The sequence below is a fragment of the Cydia splendana genome, chromosome 9 (assembly GCF_910591565.1).
Source record: "Cydia splendana chromosome 9, ilCydSple1.2, whole genome shotgun sequence".
In the NCBI taxonomy this organism is placed as follows: domain Eukaryota; kingdom Metazoa; phylum Arthropoda; class Insecta; order Lepidoptera; family Tortricidae; genus Cydia; species Cydia splendana.
The window spans coordinates 1,072,250-1,093,174 of NC_085968.1; the positions used below are offsets into that span (position 1 = coordinate 1,072,250).

Genomic DNA, 20,925 nt, shown 5'->3' on the forward strand with positions numbered 1-20,925 from the left:
GCCGTGGCCGGATGGCCTAAGGCTGCGTTTTCACCAGAGATGTGCAAGGATGCGTAGCGAGGGATGTTTGTTAAGAACCAATAGATTCACTACACGCTGAGCGAGGAAATCAAATGAAGTGATTCTATACAAATTCAAACACTTCCTTCGCTACGCATCCGCAACCTGTTCTAGTTGTGTTCGTTGTGGCTGGCTGTGGAACGACGCCATACTTTTGGACATGAGAATTTTCTGTTTTTACGTCCTAACAAAAATTTATGAAATTTAAGGATCTTGGGAATCTATTCAGGAGTATACCTCCCAAATTCTATGTTTAAGTCAACACCATAAAAAGTTAATTGACCCAAAACTTATTCTGTAATGCCCCACGCACAAAGTACAAATCGGCCTTCAGAATCGTCGAGAATCGATATCTTCTACAATAGCCATTACCGCCGTTACGGCAACGGCCTCGGTTACATTTCCCATAATCTCTTGTCACGAGCCGCAACCCGCTCCAGTTGCGTTCGTTACGCTCTCAGTGGGGTTCGGCCGGAGGTTCAAGGAATCGTCACGGTATTATCGGTCTACTACATACGCAGACGGTTGGTAAAGAAGTTGCGGAGTGAGTTTATAGCAAAAGATTGCTGAATTTTGGGACCAATATACATTACTTACTTAACACTTAAAAATTTACAAGCTTCATGTAGCCCTTCAACAAGTCCGTAGCTGACCATATAAACGTCTTAGCTATCGCTTGCTTTAAACGGTAGACCTATAAACATATTGCAACGAATATTTGCACTAATTTCACAACTTATAATAGGCACATTATAGATAGATAAGATAGATAATTTCTTTATTCATACCCACAACATACACGGCATTGAAAAAGTACAAGATAAGAACATGCAAAGCAACTTAATTACTAAAAACTATTAACTATTACATTAAAAAATTATGAAGCCATGTGTCGTGGCACAGAATAGGCGCTGGCTCAGCATTGTGATGCGGCAAGCCACATCGCTGGTATTCTGCCATTATGAACTCGAAACAGAGGAGGCACAGAAGCATATTTTAAATTTTACGCGTAGGTTTGTTTTTATGAAATAGAAAAAAAAAACGGTGTGCCTCTATATAAGAAAATTACTTATTTTAGATCTACATTGACATGCATATCTGTAGTATGTATGTATGTAACTATCTTCTTGTTGGGTACCTACCTGCTATTTTAACATTCAACAAACAAAACCTTCCTAGAATGCAAGAAATTAACATCTGTAATTTAAGCTATTAAAACAATATTTGAATATACATAATTGTACCATATAATCAGGCGCTATGCTTATTTACCAGCATTATTTAATACCTAACATTTTTTTTAATACTTATCAGAACAGAACCCTCCTAATCAGGCCAAGTCAACTGCACTTTTTCCGGCGATTTGCATTTTGCAACTCGAACCAACTTGTGCAAACATTTGGAAACAGATCGAGACAGAAACTTCAGAGTCAAGGAGATGCACGGTTTCTACTATATAATTATTACTATTGACGACCGGTCTGGCCTAGTGGGTAGTGACCCTGCCTCTGAAATCGATGGTCCCGGGTTCGAATCCCGGTAAGGGCATTTATTTGTGTGGTGACACAGATATTTGATCCTGAGTCCATGGTTGTTTTCTATGTGTTTAAGTATTTATATAATAATATATCGTTGTCTGAGTACCCACAACATTTGTGTAAAAATGTCCTATAATATTTATTTATTCATTATTTCGACTTCGTTTGCGTAAAATGATGATTTTCATGATATAAATAGTGGCTATTCGTTACATATTGTGTACCTATACCTATACAGGCATTTGTTACTTAAAAAGAGGCGCCAACACTTACAACAGTATAAGTAATTCTTAAACCGAGTAAAAAAAAATTATTTATTTAATTTAACAAGGATTGGCCAACTTGGACGACCAGTCCCATAGAAAAAAAAAAATTATTGGCTACAATTTTTTTTCTTTTACTTTTCCTAATTAGAATAAGATACCGAATATGCCCTCAAACGGATCTTCACTATTTTTGTTACACTTTGTATTTTTCCACGTAATTAAGATTATTGCCATACCAAATTTTATCTAAATCGATTGAGTGACTTGGCGTGAAGAGTTAACGGATAGACAGACAAAACAACAGATTTACTTTCGCATTTATTAAACGAGCGAGCAAAACATCTCCATTTCAGCTTGGGCAAAAATATTTCATCATGTGTCCGCCGGACACTGGACACTGTCCAGATGTTCTCCTCTACATGTCGCATTTCTCTACCTATTCTCGTACACATTTGTTAAATGGATTTTTTGAGGGATTTAGCTTTTGGAAATATTTCAAGATTGCGGAACCATGGGGATTTGCGAGGTCTACAGCTAACAGAGCCACTAGTAATGTTAAGTAGGGTCAATCAGCAGAGACAAGCTGTCAGGAACGCCCATGAAATCTACGCAACACCAAGAAACTGCAAGTAGGTTATGCAAATTCTACTATGGCGTTTGAGTGACTTGGTTTCCTGCCAACGGGGACAGCCTCCGCGGTCTAACAAGTCTCTCCTTAAGGACGACTCACGCTAGACCGGGCCGTGCCCAGGCCGAGGCGTCCGACATGTCATTTTCTATGACGGCTGATCGGTGATCACTTGGTGCTTTCCATTGAAAACGAAGCACCGGAATATCCGGCCCGGCCCCGGCCCGGTCTAGCCTGAGTCATCCTTTATACGCTATTCGGTCTTGTATAGTGGTATCGGACAATCAATTTTGCCCATTTTAGGTTATTTAACAAGGCAACCAAATCAGACTGGGATTGATATTACCTATAACAAAGATTTATTGATGTTTATGATGTGTAAAGTCTAAGATAAATTCAGATTTCTAATCTTATTTGTATTTTTTAAGTAGTCACACTACCTACTACAATTTCATAACTATTACACCCATTGTATATGTATGTCCTATTTTAAAACACGTCCATTAATTTAAATAAGTATCTAAAATTTTTATTAAATATTTAAAGAAGTTGCGGCAGCATCAGTAATGCGATCGGCAGTTATGTCGCCCTGAAATCCTTCAGCAGTAATACTGCATGGTGCTGTCTGAATACGAACGGCACCTTAACAGACGCCATCCGAATGTAACCTTTAATTTAAAAGTATGCAGGTTTAACCTGTCAGAAGAAATTGGCGTGCAAAAATCACGGAAGGAGAGATCCAGATTCGTATCACAAGATAACGTATTGTAAAAACAAAAACCAGTTAGAGTAGAGACTGTAGGGAGTCGAGCAAATTGACTGACATTGTAAAAACTAGTTTTGCTGTTGCATTGTTGGCGTGTGCTTGGGATTAGTTTTGTTTAAGTGACAGTCTCTTTAACTGGATTTTATTGTAGTCAAGCTACGGACTGCTTGGTCTCTCTAAAAGTCGTATTTTTCGGTTATCGAGTAAGTTAACGTGATTTTTGACATCCCTATAGAAATATTAAATATACTTTAAAACTATTTCGACTTAAAATACGTGAGTGACCCGTTTTGAATATATAGTTAATGTCTGTGTCTCACGGAAGTTTTGTTATTAAAAACCTATAGAAAATACAGTAAATCTATGAAACTAGCATTAGATCGTTACCGGTCTTCGCCTACCATGTTTTCTTTTATTGAAAATATGTCTATTGTGGAATAGTTAAGGTTCATAATCGAAAAATACGTTAAATTTACTTAGTTATCTATAGGAAACTTTACATTTAGTGTATAATTGACGCTCCGGCAGTATGTAGGCGAAGACAGGGCATTTTGCCTATACTTCGCCTACTACCTTTGGAGTTCAATTGTCGCCATTCTACAGCGAAATTTAGACCTTAAATTACCTTAGACGATATTAGGCCTTTATAGATTAATTAGATTTTTGATCTTTACCTACCCAAAATACGCTAAATAACGCTAAAATTTGTCACAGATATACTGTGACAAATTTTCAAAAAAGTGCCAAATCCCAGGCGAAGTTAGGGGTTTTTACGGCACTGTTTCAAGAAAGATTGCGAGTCAAAAACCATTCGGCCGACCGCTTGGGATTTTGGATATTCTAGCGTTATGCGCACAATCGTTAAACGGCGGAAGTATAGGTCGCAAATGCCATAGAGCGCTTGTTGAGAAATTTGCCGAGTGACCGTTCTCACGTGATTATGTTACGAGTTACGAGTACGAGCATTTGGAGAATGCTGGCAGGTGCGTGCATTGTAACATTTAGATTTTTATAGTTTTAATTTAATAATAGTAGTCATTGGAAGTTACCACGGGGCTCCATATTGAAGTCGAAGCATGCTGAGTCCGGTTTTCTTTCTTTTTAGACATATGAGATATGAGCATTGAACAATGAAACACAGATGAAGTCGGTTAAAAACGGTCGAGTGCGTGTCGTACTACGCCTATTAAAATTAAAATTAGACTAATTAAAATTCACTTTTCATATAGAAAATTAGCCGAACGCGATCCGAAAATACAATGTTGTAAATTTTGGCGCGGCCGCAAAGTTCGGTAGCTTTTCGGCCGAAACCGAACCCTCAGCCGAAACATGATTTTTATGTCGAAACCTGCCGAAACCGAAATTTCAGTCTGACATTATGAGCTTTCTGGATGAGGTTATACTGGACATGATGATGACGTACAACGCCATCTATCACCTAAATCGTGACTAGCATGCATACGGTCGATAGCAGATGTAGCCTTATAAATAGCGCACCAAGGCCAAGCGCCTCACTGTTGCCCGATTCGCCAACGACATGTACGTTCGACAGGTTAGTGTTCATCTTACATAATTTTAATTACAATGACAATAAAATAACAGTAACAATTTTATCATATGTTTACATAATTGTGATTGTGGAAATTAATATTTGTTTTTTAATTTTGCGAAACTCTGGCTCGTTCGGATTGTTGTGTTTGGTTTTACATTCGGTTTTACAATCGCGGTCGCATTGACATATCTAAATATGTATTCGTATGTAGGGATAAATGTAATATAACTTGAATTTTGAGCTAAAAAAAGTAGGAACGTTCACGTTGATATTCAATTATACGAGTATGTCTGGTTAAGTTGTGAAACATTTACAAGGAAAGTTATCGGGTTTAGAACAACTTTTAAAGGTTTATATCTGCATTTCGCTGTATGTACTTTAATTCTTCGTTTCTAAGTACCTATACGTATACTTTCAAAATATTTCGTATAATTTTTAGAGTTTCCTTAATTTTTAAAAGCTTTATCAATACATATTTTATGGCGTCCGACATTTCATTTTCACGTGGTGCTTTCCATAGAAAACGAAGAACCGGAAGCTCCGGCCGGCCCCGGCCCGGTCTAGCGTGAGTCAACCTTAAACCTTATTATTTTTCACTCCTATTAGCAATTCAATTGCGCAAAAAAAAATAACAAACTATTTAATTACTTTAACCTTTTGAACGCCAACGACGTCAACTGACACACACGTCTACAGCCCAATATTCCTCCTTTAGCCCTTTGCGCATTCCGACGATTCACGATGACACACCGCACACGTTACGCGTTCAAAGAGTTAAGGGTTATATGACTTTGACCTTTGTCAAATGCAGGCCCTAGTTGTGGTATAAGAACATAACGAGATCATAGAGTCACGTAGTTATTGCCTTATATGTGCCCAACCTCGAAGTCGCTGTTTGTGCCATATTGTATAATCTTATGCATGTTACGCAAGACAACCTTCGTATTCTGTATTTTTACATAATCAAGGGACTTTTAGTCAATACATGTATCAACTATTCTCTCAAGATTACGATCCATATACAGGATGGCCAAAAAATAAGTGCATTCCTGTTGCCAGGAAGGTTTTGGGATTATACTGAGCAACTTTTACTATGGGACCAACCCCGAAATCGCGAAACAAAATGTACCCTCTCATAGAAAATGGACCAGCCAAGATGTATGAAACAGTCAAATTTTTTTTCGTGATATCGGGGTTGGTCCCATAGTAAAAGTTGCTCGTAATCCCAAAACCTCCCTGGCAACGGGAATGCATAAATTTTTTGGCCATCCTGAATAAAGAGGTCATCATCTTCCTCGCATTGTCCCGGCATTTTGCCATGGGTCATGGGAGCCTGGGGTCCACTCGGCAACTAATCCCAGGGAATGGCGTGTGTACTAGTTTTGACTGCCAAAGCGACTGCCATCTGGCTAAACTAGGCCTTTTGGGATTAATCCGGTTTCATCATGATGTTTTTCTTCACCGAAAAGCGACTGGTAAATATCAAATGATATTTCGGACATAAGTTTTGAAAAACTCATTGGTACGAACCGGGGCTGGGGTTTGAACCATATAAAGATGTACCGTAAAATGGGGTGAGTAGGGACGAAATCGAAGTTCAAACCTGGATAAAAGTTTATTTTTATATATGGCACATTGATTTATATACAAAAAAAGTGTTCAGGATGTATGAATTTTAGTTTGCCAATGATAAATTTGTTGTTTGATTTCATAACTTTAGAGATAAACACGAAATATTTAGTAGGAAATCCCAGCTCACCCCGTAGTTGGGGTGACGAGGGATTTCCTGCTAAGGTGAGTTTTGAAAATTGTTGGATCGACACTTTGGGATTGTGAACATTATTATAGCTTGATTTGTTATTAGAATATATAATTTACTTAGCAGTAGCCTGTAAAAACCAGCTTACCCCTGTCATCCCTCCTCACCCCATTCATAACCCAACTGCCCTCGTAATCCCTACTCACCCCATTTTACGGTACCTATGCTATTAAGTGGGACGTGCCTATAATTAATAATATGGTTTTTAGCCAAAGGCAAACATTTCAAAACATCATGAGCATATCATACATAGTTACATAAACTATAAAAAAAATTACCGGCTGTGATACTAAATGCTTATTATTTTTACGAGTGAAAAACTAATAGGTCATTTGGAAATAACAAAATAATACGATGATTAAACACCATTTACTAATAACGTCATAGCTAATCTGAACACATTTGAACTCGAGATACATTTCCATCTCCGAGATAATCCAAATCAATTTAAAATCAAAATCTGAGGGCCTACCGCGTACACCGAATTTCGCTAATTGCGGGCATCTTTCTCTATCATCTTTCGCCTTAATTGGAGTAAAAGAGAAAGATGCCCGCATTGCAAACTTCGGTGTTCGCGGTAGGCCCTCTGATTTCAATAGTTTAAATGCCGCACAAGATACAATTTCAGAGCACTTTTGACAGTTAGGACCACTTGCACCATCCCACTAACCGGTTAAACCTGGAGTTACCATAGTTACCAGTACAATTATGACACTGTGTTAAAAGAGCCCATCAACGCGCACTCTAGCGCCACAGCTAATTAATCGTGATTATTTAAATTTAACGACAGGTATTTAATAATTGGCCAAGCACGAAGTCAAGACTACGGTGTTCAGAGCACCGTTCCCTTTCTCTATACGCCTTACTAACTCTATGTGCTCTATTATGAAAAAAAAAACACAACGACAGTGAAGAACGGAATTCTTAATTTGAATTTTTTCAGATAAACTGCAATAATAAATATGATTCTTACTGGGCACATTGAGATAGTCAATTGGTTGGAAAGCCTGTTCGAAATTTAAACTTATTCGCAATATAATAAGGTTGTATTTTGTAGATCTCTCTCATACTTATAGTAGGCTATTCAGAAAAAAAAAATATCCCACAAAAATAACCAAGCAGAATTAAACTTTGTATCAAAGACATAAGTCATAAATTTCAATGCCAAAGTTTTAACTAAGGATCTTTCTCGCTAAAACTACTTCCTAATATGAAATGACCAGTGTAAGCATCAGTTAGCTAGCCCTAAGCAACCAAAGATCAGGCTGCAGTTGAAAAACTAGTAAAGATAAAGTTAAGCTGATAATTTTCCCGCCGTCTCCATGCTTCTTTAAGTTGGGTATTGACTAGTCAGCTGCCTGTTAGCTATAGTTTTCGCGAAAATCGCCAGGACAGAGGTGAAAATTTTTGTATGAAAACTTGCAACTTTAAATGCATTTTTTAACGAAACTATTTCACTCTAAAATGAAGTCAAAATCAGTCCATCGACTCAATTTTTTGCAAGCTTTCTAATGGTACACCACACGATTCTTACAAATAAAAAAAAATCATGCTACCCCTCTCAACCCCCTAAATTTCCCCCTAAAATCAGAAATAAGCAGTTTTGACTTATTCACAGTGTTAGTGATGGTACTTGCCATAACTATTCCAAATTTTAGGTACCTACATCAAACGGTCTTTGAGAAAAACGGATTTAACCGATTTGCAAGACCGAAGTGATCCCATAAGAGCACCGTGAACAAAGTTTTGTACGGTGCTCTAAAAAGGGGGCCGCTACGTACTGTATTGTATATTTCAGTACCTTTTGAATACTTACATCAAACTAGTTTTTATGTTGCTGGATTCGTCAATCTATGCGTCCAAAGTTAAAGTGGCCGTTTTTGTTTTGAGCTCCTAGCAACATAAAAACTAGTTTGATGTATTCAAAAGGTACATAAATACACAATACAGTACGTAGCGGCCCCCTTTTTTAAATACCTGTCGTTAAATTTAAATAATCACGATTATTTAGCAGTGGCGCTACTGTGCACGTTGATGGGCTCTTAACGGTTACCAAAAAGAATAGATAGTATAGAGGGGTCCTGTCATTGTAAATTTTGTAGTCACTGTAAATTTACTGCCATCTATCGACACACGACTAAAACTCAAAATGAAAACGTATAAAGTTATCAAAAAATGTATATATATGGATAAATGATTTTATTATTTTTATATCATTTTGATCCATGTTCATTCACTGATATCTATGTGTTAAAATTGTTAAATATGAAACGGTGTCGTCACGCCATCTAGCCGAGGATAGGCTAAAGGTGTGTGCGGCATCTATTCGAGAATGACTTTTACTTGAATTCCGAGGCACGTTTTTTCCTTAGACTTTATTCGTCTTATACGAAGTTACATATGTCTTTGCGGTTACCTAGTTAGTTTATACTTGAGTGCACTGACCTCCCTATATTCCACTAGAATGCCACCTGTCACTTTAGTAAACTATCTGCGTAATAAAGTTGCATAACTATGTGCACTATTGAAATCTTAGAGGATATAACCAAACGGAGTAGTCATTAACAGGCGTTCCCCTCTGTCGAAAATATGCGGCCAATGGTCATACACATTGTAGGGACTGACGTTTATCTGACATGGCTATTTTTACGGTACGTATACATGTGACGTAGGCGGAGGGGTCCCCCGCAAAAATCGGCAGACTGTTTTGTACCGAAAATTACAGACAAGGCGTCTCCGTTTGGTAATATCCTCTAAGATTGAAATGCTATTTGTATGTATAAGTCAAATGTCAAACAATGTTATGAACCGTCTAAAGTCAATGCAATTAAATTTATTTATCTGAACGCCAGATACATTATCACTACACCTTATAAAACCAAGTCCCCCGCCGCGTCTGTCTGTTTGTGTGTTTGTTTGTATGTTCGCGATAAACTCAAAAAGTACTGAACAGATTTTCATGCGTTTCTCACCTATCAATAGAGTGATTCTTGAGGAAGGTTTAGGTTATAATTTGTTAACCCGTCCGAAGCCGGAGCGGGGTCGCTAGTTATTTATAATTTATAGGATCCATTTCTGCTTCAGCACTGCTAAGAACACTTCTCAAAGAAACCCTCATGCTTTCCTGTAAACTTAACATTTTTTGCTTTTACCATTAGCATGTGCACCACATTTTTAGATGTTAAATGGCGGTACCGTAAAACGGGGTGAGTAGGTTTCGCGGGGAGAGGTAGGTGATGAATGGGGAGAGAAGGTTTGAGAGGGGGGTGAGAAGGGATTTTAAGGCTACTGCTACAAAAATAATGTATTCCAATTCAAAATGTTGCTACAGTAATACGCATAATAAAAAAAAAAGGATCCAACAATCTTCAAAAATCACCTTTGTATGAAAACCCCTCTCACCCCAAATACGAGGCACTACGGGGTGAGGTGGGTTTTCCTCTTTATCGTCAAAGTTATGAAATGGAACTACCCAAAATAAAATAAAAACTAAAATACAAACGTCCGGAACACTTATTATATACACCATTCAGTTTTCATATGTAAAAATAAAATGTTATCGAGGTTTGAATTTCAGTTTTGACCCCACTCACCCCATTTTACGGTAACAAAACTAAGCGGGAGGTCTCAAAGTCCGCTTGGCGAACAAATCCCAATAGTTGACGTAAGGATTACTTATTTTTACTTTATAAGTAATTGACATGGACCTTCCAAGCCGGTTGAGAAACTAGAACTTATTGGAATTACACAGGTCTTTAAAGTTACTTGACCTAAAAGCTACTTCACTAGAAAAAATTTAAATGATGTTTGCAACCCACGCCATACCATGAATAAGATCATTAATGGTGTAAACTTCATTACCCTTGAATTAAATTCATACATCAGGAACTAAAACTCATCAAGGCTAATCGCGTGCGGGTTGGATACCTCAGTCACGATCAAGGTCACGCGGTGCTAAAGCTCGCGCCAAAATTACATAACACATCAATCTTTTTAACATATGTACATACCTACATCACCTACCTACATGTAACTGGTTTGCTTGAAGGGTAAAGTCGGTAGTTAGTAAACAGTACACTTTTGTCTAATGTAATATACAGCCTGTGGCCTGTAATACGAACAAAAAATTTAACTGTAGGCTGTACTCCTCATACTGACCAACATTTGTTCAGCAACTTTTAAAAATAACTTGTGGTTTGATTTTTAATACACTTTAAAGTTTATTCTAAGACGCAATGTATTGCGAATTTTGTTATGTTTAAGGCGTGACAAGCAACGTCAATCAAATCACAATGATATGGCGGGGCGATGACGTCCATTGAAGATAATACATATTTATTTTGTATGAAAAATAGGGACTCTAAATTCTTTATAATTTTTAAAAGTCGATGAACAAAAGTGTCACCGATTGAGGAGTACAATCTATGTTTTAATTATTTGCTCGCGTTACAGGCCACACCCGGTATACAAGGTTAAATTTTTACAGTTCTTGTACATAGTGTGTTATCTGCTCATGAAATTTACACATAAGTAAGAACTTTTATTATTAATTTTAGGGCCAGAAGAACTCTTTGGGAAAAAAACAATAGGCCTAACCTTTTCACAATGTTTTAATGGACGCTTCAATGTTGCCGTTATTGGAATCAGTTATGTTTTTGAAAATGATCCAGAACAAAAAGCCTACGACAGACATTAAAGATGACTCAAAAATAGTCAAATAACCTACATATGTAGGTTTTAAAAGTCACAAAAGACATAAATAGGTACCTACCGATTGCACTCTTAACAACATAGGTACATTAGGTACGTTGCTTTTCGTGATATATCAGTTCAAACATTGCAAGTACTTGAAATAAGATCGCCTATTGTAAGAATAGGGCGTACCGCAAGGACCTCCACTAGGTAAAGGTTACTATTGAAACTACAATGCCCACAACATTATCATTAGACCACCTGCGCTTGCACTCTCGCTCTAGTTTACCTTAATGGATGCCACCTTGGCCTTTTTATATGAGTCATAACATATAGACAGATAGATAGAATACTCTTTATTGGCACACTAAAAGATATAGCTTAAAGAAAATAATTGGCGTTTTTACTTTCTGTTGGAAATTTACGTAGATTTAAGTACTCCGTCCTACAATTTCGTTATGTTCGTAAAAAGCAATCATAACGCCGAATATTCTAAAATTACCACCTTTTTTTTAGTAGTAGTAAACTCTTTATTGTACAAAAATACATATTAAAAATAACATACAATTAGTAAGAGGTACAAAGGCGAACTTATCCCTTTGAGGGATCTCTTCCAGTTAACCTTTGAGTAGATGAGAGGAGAAAGTGAAAAGAGGGTGACAAATGCAGCAAAATGTACAACAAGGTACCAGAAAGATAAAGGATATAAATACTTACATACAAAATTTATACGATAAACATATATTACACAAAAAGGAATGGGGAAAATACACTAAAAATTGGAAAGAATTAGAACGATATAAAGCAACTATACAATAGAAATATAGACGAATTAATCAGTCAGATCAGATAACCATAGCTTCTTTAACCTCTCCTTGAACGACGCAACCGATTGTGCCTGCCTGAGCGAAACAGGCACCTCATTCCACAGCTTCACTGGATGCACTGCGAAGGACTTGTTGTATCCTCGAGATTTGTGGGGAGATGGCAAGTGATAAATTCGCGCTCGAACGCAGACGGTGGCCACTGCCTTCAGCCAGAAATTGAAATTTTTGAGACAGGTATAAAGGAGAAGAAGGTGTAAAAAGAACATTAAAGAGAAGAGAAAGAGTGTGAAGATCTCTACGGCGGCGGATTGGAAGCCAAGTTGGAGTTTTTGACGGTAGTAAAACACATGATTGTACTTCCGTAGGCCGAAAATGAATCTTATACAGACATTCTGTAAGCGCTCTAGCTTGTCCAGGAGTTCTTCTGTTATGTCAAGATTCACAGCGTCGCCGTAGTCGAGTAAAGGCAGTAACAGAGACCGAGCTAGCATGGCTTTGGTATCAAGTGGAAGAAAGTTCTGAAGGCGCCTTAAAGAATGGAGATAGTAGTAGTTTGTACTTTGATAACTCTAAGATACGAAGCTTAAAATACTTACCCCCTTATTTATAACATAAAACTTTACGGGCCTGATTTAGTTAAATTATGTTATATCCCTTTCTTACAAATGCATAAGTCAAAATGACAGATAAAGACAAACGATTATTAGGTAATTGTGGCTTGTGTGTAGCGCGTTTATGAATAACTTTATCAAACTTACAAAATCCTCATTTGATTTGTACCATACCATATGAACTCGACATGACGATTTTTTTTATATTACGATTATACCGATACTGCTCTGATTTGAAACTATTATTGCAGCATTGCAGCAAAATAGTAATAATCACGAAAACACGGAAATCGTAAAAATTCAAACTGGTTTGCTATTTCCTCGATATCTTATCAAATTAAAATACGTAATTATAAAGTCAATAATATGCGTAAGGTCGAGTCGGGAACAGTGGCTAGGATTCTTTCGGTCACTCAATTTGAGTCTACAAACAGCGCTCTTCAGATTCCGAGCTGACCTTGAAATATGATTTTTTTCAAATGATTTAGAAATCCACGACGTTTTCTTTTTCAATTCAAGCCCATGGGTAGATATTGGGCTGATCGTTTTCTACGATTTTTATGAGGAAGAAGTCGCGGACACAACAAGTTTTTATTTTATTTATTCGTTATCTTCGTCCGATACCAAAACACAAGCTTAATGGTGAACATTCTAGAAATATTTGGCTGAAATACCACATACGTCAAAAAGAAGAGCTTAAAAAACCATGAGCTCATCAAGTCATCAGTCAGCATTACAAACCTCGTCTGTACAATACTAGCTTGATTGACCACATTTATTATATTAGAGTCGTGTGCATATAATTTTTTTTTGCCTCCTTGGTCTCCAGCCATTTCGACTAGCTTCAGCACGCTGCAGAACATTCTGAACATAATGGGATATTTATAGAACATTCACTTTTTCAATATATATTTTTTTCTATGAAAATGTTATTTTCAAAATTTAGCTGCTAATTAACTGTTTCTTTAAGTAATTTAAGTGTCTATATTAACGTTTTTTCTTTAATTTCCAGGTAACGTTGTTAGTTTTTCTGTGCTGTATGATGGCTGCGCTCGCGCGGCCTGACGGTGGCGATAGCCCGCCTGTGCCTGGCCCTGGTCTTTCATATGGTAAATATAACTTTATTTTATATATGCTTTATTTTATTCAATGATTTTAGTGGACGCTTTAACCTAGTTAATAAGTCTGGAAAGATGCCAGGTCCTGGTCTTTCAAATGGTAAATGTAAATTTACAGCTGGTACATGAACAGATAGCCTAGTTATCGTTCTATCGCTGAACGATAGTGCCCCCGCCAAGTCGAGCAAAACGGGGCAGAGCCCTTAGCATCCTTTTTTGGAAGTCAACAAGACATTTTAGTTTCCACTGTTATTTCGTTGTGAATAAAGCTCCGGCCTGATTCTAAATGAAATTAACCAACACTCTCATTACTCACGTGTTTAGATGACCAATTAAGTACCTAAGCATAGCCAGATTTTATTAAAATAGGATAATTTCATGAAATTCCGTTTTAATTAGAACACTTCATAATATGTTTAGGTAAGTAGGTAAGTATGTTTGACTTTTTCATGATAAGTATGACCTACCGATCATTTCATGAAATGATTGCCTGGTCATGAAATGATCAATTCTATTTGATCTGGCCACGACATACAGACCTATAGGTATAACATCCACAAAAACTCTGAAAACTTTTGTAGGATTTTTTTGTTTGTTTATTGGTAACTAACATTTTTCACAAATTTCAGGAGGAATCCCGTACGGCAGCATGAGCGGCAACGTCGCCGAATTCTTCCGACAACAGGCGGCACCTAGTGGCAGAAGCGCGTACCGCCAGCAGTTTACCAATACGCCTGGTGTCGACTTCGCCCCGATTGAACAGTGGCTACGATAGGTAGCGCTAGTGGTTTATAGATTTTATGTTCGGGAACCAAAGTGACAGCTGTAGTGGTTAAGGGTGGTGCCACCTGTCTAAATTCTTTGTTTTGTCAATTTGTTTGTTCGGTGTCTTGCGTCTCATATTTTGCTTAGTGAGATAGTGAGATGCACAGACATTGGACCAAGATATTGGACAGATGGAATACCACCCTAAGCTATGACTCAGGGTAGTCAGGGTTCCTCAATTTTCTAAAATAAAGAATAATCAGACACTGTGATAATAAATTTATAGTGCATATTTATAAAAATAAAATAATATTCCGACGAGCTTTCCTTTTTAAAGTATTTTATAATTCTTTGTTGTTTGACTTCATTCCAGTAAAAATCTCAATCATGTATAGGTTTATATAACCTATAACTACATTAAAAAAAAACAGAATAAGAAGAATTGAGTTTTACGTTCTAATTAAATACAGCTCATAAGCTATTACGCTAATAAATAAACTTAAATACTTATTTATTTAATAAAGAAACAAACTCAAAAATATTAAAATAAAGTATTAGTACCATAGAACGTAGGGTACAGTCAACTGTAAAAATATGGGTGTAGACAACTTACTCAAAAAAATGTCCCATAATTATGTTTTTATTTTTATTGATCCATAAAAATTTACACAGCATTACAGCGTACTAATACACTGTGAAATTTATAATAGACAGTATTTATACAAACAAGGTACATGATACAGTCTAGAAAGGACAAACAGAACAAAATGTCAGAAAGAAAAACTAATACAAGACAGATGATTCACGCTTATCCAACGCCTCACAGAACCTCATACATTCTTTACACAGATCCATCCAACTATGTACTTGCAAATACATCACATTCCGGTGCTGATGCGAGGAGCGCATTAATATATTGTAGGGCGCGGACAAGTGGTGATTTGCCATGGGACATAGTGCGTGTTTTAGGCACATCTAATAGGTGATGACTTCGTGGTCGAAAATTAAATTGGGCCTTCTTAGCCATAGATGGAACGAACAGGCGTACGAGCTGTGCAACCAGTTCAGGGCAGTCCGAGTTCCCCCGTAAGACATTACATAGGTACAGTAGTCAAGACTGTCAAGAGCCCGTAGTTACGCCTTACCTCTAAGGAATTAAACCTTAAAATGCCTAGCAGTAACTTTGAAGGGGCTTTGAGGGGAAGTATGGGTAATAACCGTGCATCTTTTTATACAGGATTTTCACTGATGAATTCACTGACATAAGAGTTATGGGACGTATTTTTGAGATGATTTGTACACCCATATTTTTACAGTTGACTGTACCTGCTAGAGTTATATCCAGAATATAATAGGGTGACGTTTGACGGTGTACCTACCTAAATTGAAAAATGCCAATCATAACGATTTCTTCCAACTGTTTTCAGTCCACGTCAGCTAATTCTGAGATCCAATTAATGTCTTAAACTAGTGTATTTGTAAAAAATATTTTACTTTGCCATATTAATAAAACATTTATGAGCCATGATTTAGAGATAAGAGTAAAAATATATTTACACTTTGGTCTCGTTTTCATTATATTCTTCCTTTCCTATTTTCCTTCTGAAGACCGGGCCTATACCACGAAACTTTACAAGTGTACAATTCGACAATGTTGTTAATTTGTAAACAAAAATACGTACACAATAATTTTACATATGTCACATGTACAATTCTACAATTTACAAATATTTTGCATTTGAGGACCCGTAACACAAAACATAGAGGGTACGTCAAGATAACATACATAATAGTGCCAAATGTAAAATTGTATTTATTACAATTTAGTTTTTTGACAAATATGGAATAATAGTGACATACGTAGAATTGTATTTATTAAAATTTGACAAATGTGTATTAATATTCCTCACTTAGTTTATGTTGAGGGTATTTCATTTATATCGTTAAAAATACCTTAGAGTCTGTGCGGAAAGAGAAGAGTCGTGGGATGTATTGGGCCCCATACATTCCACGACTCTTCTCTTTCCGAACAAACTCTACGAGCATAAATAGCATGAAAATGTTTATGCAAGAAAAAATTACAGTTTTAAATTTAATTTTGAAACACAAGGCGATATTATTCGGGAAGTTTAGTAGTAAATTGACTCACGATGATAAAAGTGAGAAATGGAAAGAAATAGCAAGTCAATTGAAAAGTTTAGATATATTGGATAAGGATTGGAAGTATTTAAGACTACTACTATCACTGGTACTGAACATTTTAACGAAACTAAAAGTGCTGCGGTAGAATGGATCTACAATCATTGTAGGTATTATGCTGTTGACAGTTGACACACGCCGAGAGAATTGTCAACTTGTATTTACATTTCCACAAATATCTATACCTTCTTCTACAATTGGTTGTAACACAAATCTTTTACGTACAATTGTCAATTACAAAATTGACAAATTTTCCGTAAAACTGCTTGAAAATTGTAATATTTTGTGATACGCGTAATTGTAGATTTATCGCGACAATTTACATATTTGTATAAATTTTCTATTACTTACAATTTTGTCATTTGTAAATTTTGTGATATGCCCAGTTGTACTAAATACATATTTGTAACATGTCACTTGTAAATTGTAATTGTAAGTTTCGTGGTATAGGCCCGTATTAAATAAGAGTTTAGAGACCAGCACCGCCAAAAAGCCGCTCACATACAATCGAATTTACTCTCTAATTTTAAAACGATATAATTTAATTACATGAAAAAAAATTGGATAAACATTTACGTAACGTCTGGCCATAGTTTTTGATGCTAAAAATTGCTAATTAGGTATACAAAGACATTAGAACTTACTCAAGGCAATTTTCTGATAATTTCGCCTTATGACGCAAAAAGCTCATGACACACGTCAGAAGTAGTCAGAACCACAAGGATAATTGCTTTAACTCAATAATTATTACCACAATATGCGTCTATTTTAAGATAATGTCCACCTCATGACTCACAGACCACAATTCAAGATTCAAGTAAAGTAAAAAGGCCTAAGGGACTTAATTTATTAGTTACGATATTACCTTTTACATATTTCTAAATACCTATAGCTAATAAGCAGGGCAGTTATAATATATAGTGCTGGCTGGATAATATCAGGTTTCATTGAGTTCAAATGGGATTCGTCGTCATGAAGACTGCACGACAGGTAAGAACTGTATTTACTTATTAAATTAGATATTTCTTTCAAATATTGTTCACAAAAAGTATATAATATGACAGACTGACTGCAGGATGTCCATCCACCACGCGCCATAATGTTACTTTTTTGCGCGAAGAATTACTTAACACATTGTAAACTTTGTAGATTTTACTCGATAAAATCAAATTTGTAATATTTAAATTACGAGCTTAACCCATTAGCGCCCATTATATCCACTTGGATAGGCTACACCTGCTCCTGCTGGATTACGGTGTTAGATCCGATTTTCTACTGTAACTCTACCTAACAGCATTAAAAAAATGGTGGGTTAGAAAAAGTGGGGGTAGGCGCTAATGGGTTAAAGTAATATTTAAGTATACCTATATTTTTATTAAACTTAAATTTCAACTATATCTTAAAAGAATTCAGCCGAACGTAGCATTTAACAAAATCTACGTCAATGGCAATTGCTATTCATAAAACTAAGGCGCAACACATAAGGTTTTCCAGTAATTTTAGTACTTTCATGTTTTCTTTACTATATAATAGATATCATAAGTGAACTGTAGTAGGCAGGTAAGCAGTCCATCCTAGGTATTAAGAGTGAGGTAGGTAGGTCTTTGAATTTTCACACCACCTCATCAAATACCATTGAAACCATACACATATACACTATTGAAACGGTCCGTTCCGTAAAATACATAAATATATAACTGTATCTTGGATATTTAATTAAAAGCTTAAAATGGGTTCATAAGTTAGGTTATTAGGACCTGTTGGAATGACGGTTTTGTTTCTTTTAAATTCTACAATTATCTATGATGGGTAGTGTTGTGACTAAAGTTTGTGATATAAACCCGCTACACACTACCCAACCCACGCTCTGTACCTACCGCCGCGGTTATAAAATACATCAATACATCATTCTTAAGTACTAATTTGTCTTCTGATCGTGATTAAACAAATTAAAAATAAGTAACGACTTGTTTTTACTTTAGGTATTTTATTATTCGATATGGTTTGACATTAGTAAAGTAGTAAGTAGGAGTCTTGCCCATCACTAGTAAATTCATCATTCAGAGACAATTTCAATATGGCGGTTTGTTTACATAGTTAGCAAGTTCTATTGAAATAGACTTTAAGTATTTATCAACCCAAAGGTGCGGGTACAGCTTGCTGATTTAACCCGCCCTTGGTCAGCTAATAGGGATTTTATCCCTATTAGGACAAGGTACTAGGTATTGGATAACTATAATAGTTTATTTTATTTACAGATTGTTTTGTTACTATGCGTTATTTGGGGTCTAATGGCGGCCCTGCCACTTGACGAAGGTGGTGAAGATTTGTCGGTCATTGGATTACCTACCAAAGGTAAAAAAACTTAAAAGCTATGTCAAAAAATACATTCGAAGCTTTTATTGTATAATTTCTTTTGCCTCTTTCTTCTATTAGTAAAAAAATAAAAGAGCGCAAAATAATTTACATTACAGCAGTTTTAAAGAGTGAGGAGATGTTGCTACATTTTGTGGTAACGTTACGTCAAAATTTAGCTCTTTATTCCATTGTTACGGCATGATGATGTACGTAGACGTATAGTGCCATCTACTTTAGCTTCAAAAACTACGACTAAAAGCACTATACATTTTCCTTTTCATTTTTTAATGTACAATAACTTCTCACTCCAGGTGCCGTTAAGTCCTGGAAGTCGACTCTGATAATTTAAAAATGTGTTATGGTTTTGAAAAGGTTTTGACACGATCTTGACAATCGTTTTGGTGATTGGCGCGTATCTCACGCACAACTTTCGCTTCATTCTGCATATACCAATCAATGCTCCTATTTTGTTAAAAATTCCCATTTGTTTTTCAGACATATCACCCATCCAACCAAATGAACCAAAGCAAACGCGCACGCACCGGGCCGAGCTAGGGGACGTCGTGGATCAGTGGTTACAGAGCCGGTGGGGGACGGCTAGAAGGGCTTGATAGGCCTCTGTTCACCAGCACAAAACTGCATCGAAAACTAAGGGCCACCCCACACTGGCGTCTTTTGAGCGTCGCCGTCTAGTCAGCGCTATGGAAAATAGCGTTGTTCAGAAGTTGCGCCAACGTTGCGTCGAGCAGCAGCCATAGAGTTGACTACACGCCGACGCTCGGGAGACGCTAGTGTGGGGTCTCTCAAAGGCATTTTAGGCATGTAGTTTGCTCCCCTGTAGGTAATAATACTCCTATTGTGTAATATGATTTATGTACCTAACATGATTTTGGGTCTAAATGAGCCTAACTAGCCTTATAAGAGCATTTAACAACTGGACTGGAGACGCCATGTCTGTAATTTTGTGTACATAACAGTCTGCCTATTAATTATAATTAATTACCTAATAATTTCATAAACATTCCTCAACAGCATCTGTAATTTCATTTATACCTGCATCTGTTTTGTTAAACAATTGAATGTTCAGAACTAGGGATGTACCGACTAGTCGGGAAAGCCGACTATCCGGCCACATTTGTAGTCGGCGATTAGTCGGCGACTAGTCGGCAAAAATGGCCGATTAGTCGGCACTTTATTAGTGCAAGAAAAACAGAAAAAAAAGAAATCAACAGTCAATATTTACCATATGTATTATGTATATTTTACTAAAATACCTATTCAGGGTGCATACGAAAACTTTTGTTTGTATAATTGACCGTTAGATCGTTATCGTATGTTGGTGGGATGGTGTTTTCCTCTACAGGTCGATATCAACTCGAATTCATGGGCAAGTTCGATAGTTAAATAATTTTATTATTATTCAGTACTAGCTTTAGCCCGCGACTTTGTCTGCTTGGAATTAGTGACAGCAGCTAAAGTAGGTATAGCGCCTGGATAATGCTAATAGCAATCATTCAATTCGCGCATTGCTTACTTCAATTATTAGGCATTTCATTATCTCTTTCAATTCCACCCCCCTTTGCACTCTTCAGGGATGATTTCCGACATAAAAACTATCCTATGTCCTTCCCCGGGATTCAAACTATCTTTATACCAAATTTCAACTAAATCGGTTTAGCGGCTTAGGGGCTATTCATAAATTACGTCATTTCAAATTAGGGGGGGG

At 36.6% G+C, this 20,925-nt stretch overlaps 1 protein-coding gene across 1 annotated transcript; it reads left to right on the forward strand.

The window, feature by feature from the left end:
- Positions 1 to 4,786: 4,786 nt before the first annotated feature.
- LOC134793401 (uncharacterized) lies at positions 4,787 to 14,978 on the forward strand. Its single transcript, XM_063764975.1, has 3 exons — positions 4,787 to 4,810; positions 13,772 to 13,868; positions 14,507 to 14,978. The coding sequence occupies exons 1-3, from the start codon at positions 4,796 to 4,798 to the stop codon at positions 14,650 to 14,652; spliced, it is 258 nt and encodes an 85-aa protein (XP_063621045.1). The 5' UTR covers positions 4,787 to 4,795; the 3' UTR covers positions 14,653 to 14,978.
- The last annotated feature ends 5,947 nt before the right edge of the window (positions 14,979 to 20,925 follow it).